This window comes from Sinocyclocheilus anshuiensis, unplaced genomic scaffold (genome assembly GCF_001515605.1).
Source record: "Sinocyclocheilus anshuiensis isolate Anshui unplaced genomic scaffold, SAMN03320099.WGS_v1.1 scaffold132, whole genome shotgun sequence".
Classification (NCBI taxonomy): Eukaryota; Metazoa; Chordata; class Actinopteri; order Cypriniformes; family Cyprinidae; genus Sinocyclocheilus; species Sinocyclocheilus anshuiensis.
In genome coordinates, this window is record NW_015555730.1 from 1,445,669 (window position 1) to 1,455,721 (window position 10,053).

Genomic DNA, 10,053 nt, shown 5'->3' on the forward strand with positions numbered 1-10,053 from the left:
TCCTTGTTAGTTTTTATCATATTTAGTCAACCTTATCCTATTTAGTTTTAGTCAAGTTTTAGTTGACTAAAAGTCTCAACATTTTAGTCTAACTTTTAGTCCAAGAAAACCTGAAGTATTTTAGTCTAGTTTTAGTCGATGAAAACTTGACATTTTAGCAATAAGATTATTATTAATGAACCGTACAGCAGTATTAATTTTGGCAGCCATTTTTAATTTAGTCTTACTTAAATGTACATTTTAGTTATCATATTTAGACAAACTTGTCCTGTTTTTGTTTATTCAATGAAATGTATGAGCATTTTAGTCAGGTTTTTTAGTCAGTGAAATATTAGTCACATTTTTGTCATTCTGTATAATGGTTAAACTGATAAAAAAAAAAATTCTCAAAATTATAATCGTAATGATTGTTGTCATTTGAGAAATGTACTTTTGCATTTCAGGTATTGAACTTTCACCAGTAAGCACAAATCAATAGAATGTGGACTCATGGTGTGTTTTACCTCATCTAGTGTACTGATATATTGTAGGCTTTTTATTATATAATTTAATACCAAAGACTTATGCAATCTCTCTGTCTACATTATGAAAACTGCTAAAACAAACAAAAAAAATATTATAACAGTGAAATTCCTAGTAATTCCATAATTGCAATAGTCTATTTCTCTATTAAAACAACAGCGATTGAGTAAGTGTATTTATTCAGCGATCACAATCGCAAACAATATAGTGAGATCTCCGTACAGAGGTATTAATTTTGGCAGCCATTTTTAATTTAGTCTTAGTCTTACTCAAATGTACATTTTAGTTATCATATTTAGTCAAACTTGTCCTGTTTTTGTTTCGTCAAGTTTAAGTCAATGAAATGTATGAGCATTTTAGCAAGGTTTTAGTCAAATCTGAGTCACATTTTTCTCATGCTGTATAATGGTTAAACTGATAAAAATTATTTTTGCTCAAATTTATAATCGTAATGATTGTTGTCATTTGAGAAATGTACTTTTGCATTTCAGGTATTGAACTTTCACCAGTAAGCACAAATCAATAGAATGTGGACTCATGGTGTGTTTTACCTCATCTAGTGTACTGATATATTGTAGGCTTTTTATTATATAATTTAATACCAAAGACTTATGCAATCTCTCTGTCTACATTATGAAAACTGCTAAAACAAATGAAAAATATTATAACAGTGAAATTCCAAGTAATTCCACTATAATTCCAAATGGCAATAGCCTATTTATCTATAGGCTAACAGCGGCTGAGTAAGTGCATTTATACAGCAACCACAGTCGCAAACAATATAGTCGAGATCTCATGACAGAACACAGACCAGCTGAGTGATGCTTTCATTTAGATCGCTAAACTCCAGCTTGTTTGTCAGTGTTTTCAGGTCATCAGCGGCGGCGCTTCTGCAACGAGGAGCGAGTGCATGCGCATGGTCGCCATATTGCTTAAAATAAGCAAAACACCAGGCAGAAAATGTGTCCTTATAACAGAGAAGCTCTGATTCGGGGATTTGAACTTTTGATATCTGGCAACCGCACTCATGAGAGCTCGCGTAGTAGCTTGTAGAGCAGTCCGCAACAACATTTTGTTTCCACATACTGTACATTATTGTTGCTCCTCTCTGCCTGCCTTTCTGAAACGTGTCGATTTTTACAAAGCTCATCGTTCTGAAAAGCTCTGCTCTGATTGGCCAGCTATCCAGTGCGCTGTGATTGGCCGAACACCTCAAGCGTGTGACAGAAATGTTATGCTGCTTACCATATTTGGAAACAGCATCTCCACGACATGGTGGCAACGGCAACAATGCTACAGCGGGAATAAAAGTTATGCCTTCTTTCTTTGCGTAAACATTTGGGCGGTGTTATGCAAATCTTCCCACACAGTGACGTAGACGTGGGGGCGTGTTTAAATGAAGCATTTTTAGGAAGCTGTGGACGAGTCTTAACTTTTATAAAGAATCTCTCTTTGGGTTTGAGACTTTAGTCTTTGCAACTTTACAGATCTTATATACTGTATGCATGAACAGCTTGTAACACTCCAAAGACAAAGAAAACTTGAAAACACATCACATGACAGCCAATAATAGAAATCAGTACTGGCTAATACTGAACAGTTTTACAATTGCATTAAAATACTAATAATTTCATAACTCTATTACATGTAATCTTTAGCCAATCTCAAAATTGAATATCCATTTGTCACTAAACACAAGTTCTAAAGCTTAAATTCTCTTAATAATAATAATTTAGACTAAATAGTACAGATTTTTACTTTCTGCCATTTATCAGTTACTGATCCATATAAAACATTCAAACTGATTTATAGGTATTGGACACATTTTTAACATTATGCTTTCCTGGTTTTCTCAATGTTTCAACCAAAAACAGGAAAGAAAACAGAACTTTCATGCATTGATATATAAATTATATGGTGTTGGATTTACTAACAATTTCTGATCCCCCCCCCAAATATAAACTAAATAAACTAAACTCATTTCTTATTAGATACATTTAACATAGCAAGTCATAGAAAAGAAAAAAAATATATTAAAAATTTCATCCAAACAACTGAAAAACAAAAACTCCTCACAGCTCAGAAACGCAAATTATGGGCATATTCTGAGAATAAATAATTCATAAACAGGATTTGATTATCTTCAAAAGTGCCGCTCGCCTTGGCGGGAAAAGGCGCTATTTACGGAAGCTAACCTTTGGCCGGCGGGCAGAGGAATCTGTCTCAGGTGGGCTCTGTGTTTGAGATAAGCGGTTTTGCCCATCTCTATTATTCAAAGCCTGCCGCTGCCGGTGGCTCTTCTTCCATAATCACAGAGCATTTTCTCTGCCAGTAACACAGTTGCTCGAGTTGAGACTGCTGGGCCATTCAGAGAGACACCAGGAGGCGTGCTTGTGACCATCGGATTACCTTATATTCGTTTGGCAGTAACTTCAGTATTTGCTGAACATGACAAAGGCCAGTTCATTACTGCGGCCTTTTTCTGCAAGCCTCTGAGAAAAAGAGCGCGTCTGATTTCGCTCCCTTGGTGACGTGGCAAAGGGATCTCATTATAATCTTGTAAAAAGGGGCATAATGTGTCACCTTTAAGGGATAGTTCACCCAAAAATGAAAATTCTGTCTTTATTTACTCACATTCATGCTGTTTCAAACCTGTATGAATTTCTTTAATCTGCTGAACATAAAAGCAGATATTTTGAAGAATGTTGGTAAACAAACAGTTGCCAGTTCCCATTGACTTTCATAGTATTTTTCCCCCATACAATTCAATAGGGACCATCAACTGTTTGGTTACTAAGATTCTTCAAAATATCTTGTTTTATGTTTCACAGAAGTAAGAACCACATTCAAGTTTGGAACAACTTGAGGGTATAGATGACAGAATTTTAATTTTTTGGGTGAACTATCCCATCAAATGAATGGAAATATGTAGTGTGAACACTCTCTAAACATCTCCATTTGTGTTCCACAGAAAAAAACTAAAAGTCATGCTGGTTTGAAATGACATAAGAGTGAATAAATGGTGACAGTTGTTTTTGGGTGAACTTTCCCTTTAAATCTATAAAAGAATGCAAAGTTGGACTGCAACCGAATTCATATGGCCATTTTCTGAAATAATCTATTTCCTCCTAACTCTGCAGTATCTCAATACACATCATTTTTCATTCATAAAGAAAATGTGCTATTCACTTTAATGAAAATGCCATTTCTCCATCATGAAGCAACTCTCGCACAGTATTTAGATGCGGAGTGTTTCCATGGCATCAAATCCTGCAACAGCAACCTTCTCCTGCCAATTTTAAATTTTAAAAAGAATGGGAGGGTGGAGCTACTCAAGGTATACTAATTACTGCAAAAAATTAACAGCGGACAATGTGAACTTGGTACACTGTGGTCTGACAAACTTTTTTTTTGCTCCCAAGTGAAACTAATGGCCAATAAGGGAAAAGTAAGTGCTCTCTTTCTGAGCTGAAACTCTTTGCTTAAAGTGGTTAAAGAAGAGGGAATTACATTTATGAGATGCTGCTGAAGAGCTGATGTAATTATGGCAAAGACAAGACTAAATTATTTTGAGTGGGAGGATGTTATACACAAATGCTGTCACCCCTTTACACAATATATGCATTACAGAGAAAAGAGCTATGCTAATAGTGAAAAGAGTTGCTGTCGTTTAGCGTTTCATTTCCATCCAAATGAACATACATATTACACATTTGCACATCAGGATGTGCTGATAAACAGATTTAAATGATTTACATTTCATCTTTATGCACACTAGTCATCATTTTAAATCAAGGCCAATGACATGACGCAAAAAACAGCTAGAGATGAAGGATGGAAGGGGGGAAAGATTTATAATGGCAGCTGTAGGGCTGTCTGTTCATTCTGTATAGCTGTTACGTGTTCATTTCATGTGATTAATAAAAAAAAAAATCTAATTAGGGATGTCACAATATACTAGTATTGATGATAACAGTGATTTTTAAAAATGTTTGTTCAAACAAAGTTTTAGATCACATGTTCGATTAGTGCTGGGCGGTATACCGGTTCATACCGAATACCGGTGTTTATTTTTCTTATGATATGAATTTTTAAAATACCGCAATACCGGTTTCGTTTAAATAATGTTCGGAACGCGTTTGAGGGTGGGGGGTTTCTTTTCACTGTGGCGAGGGAACAGCTGTATGTGTTACTAAGCGTGAAAGTTCCGAAACTGAAGCTGTAGAACTAATAGAACGTGATGACACAGAAGAACTCATCCACAATATCCACATTGACCGCCACAAATATCCACCGCCCCCTGCCATCAGCTCCCGCGTCTCACACACACAGTGGAATTTTTCTACAATATTCACTCATCATGACAGTAAAATAGGGCATTCTAAGTCAATCTACTGCAGTAGCCTATTTCCTCTCTCAATCAATAGAAAATGTGGTTTACACCCGGTCATACATGGAAAAAAATAAATAAATACCGTCATATACCGTGAAACCGGTATAATTTTGAAAAATACCGTGATATAAATTTTTGGTCATACCGCCCACCACTATGTTCGATTAATACTGGTGTGCCTCAAGGCTCAGTTTTAGGCCCTCTTCTGTTTATTACTCATCCTTTAACTTTAGATCACATTTTTCATAAATTTGGCATAAATTTCCATTGTTATACTGACGACACCCAACTCTAAAGTATCTGCCTTCAAAGCATAACTCACAAACGCACCGCAAAGGTAACTATGTTGCAATAATGATGCCTCAAACATGGCAAACTCTGCCAAAAATCCAAGTTCTTCCTCAAAAGATGTTATTTTAACCTGTACAATCTGACTTCAGATGTCGAGAAAATTACACCTTCAAAGTAAAACATGAGTTTGTCATCAAGAATAAAATATGTGCAAAAACCTTTACCATCCTCTGATTTCACCAACTTGAGAAAATGACAAAAAAAGTGTGAAAATGATAAAAAGGAAGAACATGAAAAGAATAACAGGTGCGAAAACCAGGTTGTTCTGAGAAGCTGTAATCACTAGATGCAGGTCTTTCTAGAGCCAAATAGACAATTTGAGACACTCAAATAACTTCTTTTTCTCCTCCACTCATCTCATTGTTCACCGCTTTGAACTCCTAACAATTACGCTACTGCATTCATTCAGTTGGCACAGGCAGTGGATACAGCGCTGTGGGCTCTGAGTCACTGCTAATGACTGCTGGGAAGCAGAGAAACTAGATAAAGTGGGACGGGTCTAATTTTCCGGTGGAAAATGGGCGCAGTATGAGCCATATGATAAAAGACTAGCGTGCCTTCCTGTCCGTTTAGCTGCTCCAGACAAGAGCGGGCCAGCCCAGAAAGCAGCTCCTCACACACGCTGATCTGACAACATCCTGCCGACTACGCCAGTGTCGGACAGAAGTCTGGGCAGCGGGTGGGGCATTTGTGCTTGGAGAGGAAGATGTAAGAGGACGTGACCCCACCTTCTGCTAGATCTCTAATTCCAGACATTGCCATGGCAACTGGTAATGTTATTTGCCGAAGACACTGGCAGTTTCGGGAGTACAAGGACCTGCTGGAAATCGGGCACAGCAGCGTGTCACTAATCAACACTTACGCCACTGAAGCAAGAGGTTAAAAGCTCAATCACCGAGCACAATTTTATCGGTAAAGCACTTCATGAGCATTAGAGGTTACATGAATGCCATAATGAAATTTATGAAATTTTCAAGTTTCGACAATTCATGAAAAAAAATTCTAATTTTCCTTTACTGGCACTGGGGGTTTAATACCTTGGCGCATTCCCCGCTACACAGACTTCTTCTCTGGTCGATGTTTGGGCTGCTTCCTCAACAACAGCGGCCAGTGGCGGAACGTGATCTGATGCTGGGGCCTTCTGCTTGCTCGTGTGGGGCTGTTCTTCCTTGTCCTCCTCCTCTACCTCCATCCTCTCCTCTTTCCCTTTTCCCTCGCTTTCATTGTCACTCTCTTCCCCGAGGATGTCATCCACCTGCCCAAAAGAGTTAAACGTACAATTAAAGGATCTGTCAAGGTTTGTTTGTACATGTCAAATTGTTGTATATTTATTGTTCATTTTATGTCCCCCCCACCCCCCGAGTTCCAATGACTGCCAAAAAGTCATAATTTAGTTAAACATTTTCCACACTCACTTCAACTCTGAAATAAATAGGCTGTTTTTATTGCTGCCAAGCCTTTAAGGCTTCTATGTTAAAAAGCCTCTTTGCATGTAAAATGCAACACCCCCAATAAAATTTTGAGAGGAACAACCCGTGCTGAAATATGAAGGACAGGGAGAATTTTCTTCTCTCTGTACTTTAAATATGAAAGACACTCTTTCATATTTGTTTCCTGAGTGGTTCAGTCAGAGTGATTCAAAACTTAGTGACTTTTTTTTTTAACATGGAATTTGAACAAACAAAAAAATGTATTCAATGAGCCCAAGGAGTCATAAAAAAAAGACACCTTGCTGTTTGCAGACAAAATTGACCGGCCACAGGAAATGAATCGGAAAAACAGCATTTTCTTAAATATTTGTTGAATAAAATGCATATAAGTCAGAATGCTTAACAAACACTCACAAAAATAAAGGATGTAAACTACAAAACATCCAAAATGCAAAAGATTTACACCCATTCACTCAGAGAGTGTGAAATGAATGGGAGTCTATGGCTGCATAAATTACTGCAAAAATGACACTTTAAAATTATTTAAAAAAATACTAAGCTTTGGTAAATAATAGTTTGATATTGTCATAATAAATATTCAAATACTGTATGCATAAAATCAAGAATTCCTTTTTCTTTTTTTCTTTTTTTACTAGATAGCAGAAATCTTGTCCAAATACAAGATAGATTCAACTTTGTAGAATTTTACTCCACTTCTTATTTTCCTATACAAATGTCGGTCAAATTGAGAAATTAAGACCTAAATAAGATCTAAATAACACTAAATAATAGGGTTATTTCATTAAACAAAAAAAGTTACACTTTCATTGTTCTGGGTCAAAAAAAGACAAGTCAAGGCATGACCATTTTGGAACAGTCTAGGAGAGTTAGTCTCAAATATCTACTCTTAGTTTGTGAAAACCCAAAACCATTTTTTAAATGCAAATGTGTGATATCATGAGATAATGCATACATCTTACTAAAATTAGAAAGTTGCAGAAGTTTGGTGCAAGTTATTTCAACAACTTAACTTTTTCGAATTGGGGTTTTCAGCTATGAGTTACGATATGTGTTCATAGTGCACTGAACACTTCCTAAAAATTCAATTTGTCACGATATGACCCCTTTAACGTGTATGAATGTTATCACTCAAGTGTTTAGCCTCGGTCTGGGCTTTCACTGATACATGTTAGTGCTTTCATAAAGGCAGACCGGGGGCTCAGATCACCCCAATTATTCTTAGCAAGAGCCGTTAGACAGGCACTGGCAAAAATGATCAACAACTTCACATACGACTGATCTCTCTACTGGCCCAGTGTAATTGCTCTCTCCTCCTCTTGGGAATACCAATCACACACACCATTTTTCCCCTTCTGCTTATTATTACAGTGAATGGAGCCTCTGAAACAGCCTGCAGAAAATATGCCAAAGCCATGTACACAGGTTATAAATGAGCTCAAGGAAGGGTGCTTAAAAAATAGCCCCACAGAACTTTTTCCAGTTTAATCTGACAGATAAGCGTAATGAGGGGGAAACATTTAATTAAAAGTAGACTGTTTGTGAGGAGTGTTATCTAGAAGCATCTTAGTAGATGGAACAATCCCCAGGCACCCATGGGATGCAATTATGAACGGCACCATAGTGAATCTAAGAAGTGAATTAAAGTCATACTTTAAGGCAAGTTCTAACGCTGAAGGAGCCATTAACTCCGCCGTTAGCATCAGACGAAAGGTCAAGAGCAACATTACTGCACTGTTCACTAATAAATGCTGATTACTTGTAACATTAAAAATTACAGATATAGTTAATTAATAATTAGGTCATACTAGAGAAATGTATGTCCAATGTCTGGTATAAATAGGAATAAATCTGTTTTAAGTCAACATGAAATAGTAACTGCCACCTATTTTTATTTGTGTGATGCAAGCTATTCAATGGGAAAACAAAGTAGGATGGAATCTGATTATATCAATTGAATCATTCGAAGCAATCTTCAACTAAACTGATATTATTTAATATCCTAGCAGTCAAACACATTCAAAAGAAAATATTTAAATCTCACTCAATCTTTCAAAGGTCAAATGACATTTTTAAACACTGACCCTATTGTGTTTGAATGGCTCCTTGGTATGGGAGTGTCAATATATTGGAATAAAAATTTGATTAATGGTGATATTTAAAAAAATGAAATGCTGATATCATGTTAATGCTACACATATGATAATATGATATAGGGTTGTGCCGATAGACGATAGTATCGTGTATCGACGATAGTCAGAGATATCGATGATAGCAGATGTCTTTGTCCATAGTCAAGACAATATTAGGCTCATTCTCCTATTAATGTATTAAATTATAATAATAATAATAATTATTATTATGATTAGGCGGCCTATTACCGTATAATTCGGCTATCAAATTGCCCCGCTATTTCACTTCAGCACCACATTTCACACACGCGCAAATGAGGATTAGAGCCTGTAGCCATTATCAAATTGCCCCGCTTATTCATTCAGCACTGTATTTCTCACACACACACACACACACACACACGCGCGCGCACAAATGAGGAGCCTGTAACCGGTGAAGGAGTCTCCAAACACAGACACATATCGTCTGCTGATATAAGGTATTTCGTTGCACTTTAACAAGTAATCTGAATGGCCTATATATGTGCAATATTTTAACCGAGCCCTCACTAACGGAGTTTAATGCCACAGTTATGTTAGAATGCATCTCATTCTTGTTTCTGGTGCGGTGCGTTGGGCTCGTGGTCCGGAGCGCTGTATGACTGATGTATCCGTTCAATTTAACTTTACTCCAAATATATGAACTTACCTGTTTTAAATACTTTATATTTAACGTGTTTGTTTATGTCCAATATTGAGTGTTAAACTGTTGGTCTTTAAATGAAATCTACTATTGATTTTCACCGTTGACTGATTTTGCAGACCTTTTAGACTGATAACGTCTGTGCGCAGATGCGGCAAACTTGTCACAGGACGCGTGGTATGACAGTTGTGTCCGACTATATATGAACTAGCCATTTTAAATACAGTATTTTTATATTTAACATGTTAGTTTATCAGTATGTTTGAAAGCATATTATTTCGATTATTGGTGTTTCCATAGGCTCACTCTCGCGCACCCACGCAGTTTAAAACACCAAATAGTTATGCTATGACAAGTACAGAGAGTCTCTCTCTTGCCCCACCCATGCACGATAATATCGTGTATCATCGATCTCACAGGCTGACGATATGTGACCCTGGAGCACAAAACCAGTCATAAGTTGCACGGGTATGTTTGTAGCAATAGCCAAAAATACATTGTATAGGTCAAAATTATCGATTTTTC

At 36.8% G+C, this 10,053-nt stretch overlaps 1 protein-coding gene across 1 annotated transcript in view; it reads right to left on the reverse strand.

Annotated features, from left to right (window-relative positions):
• LOC107672848 (RNA polymerase II subunit A C-terminal domain phosphatase-like) overlaps positions 1-10,053 on the reverse strand; it is a 157,717-nt gene that overhangs the window by 38,605 nt on the left and 109,059 nt on the right. Inside the window, exon 13 of the mRNA XM_016466219.1 lies at positions 6,304-6,521. Within this exon, the coding sequence (XP_016321705.1) occupies positions 6,304-6,521 (218 nt within the window). The remainder of the gene's footprint in view (positions 1-6,303; positions 6,522-10,053) is intronic.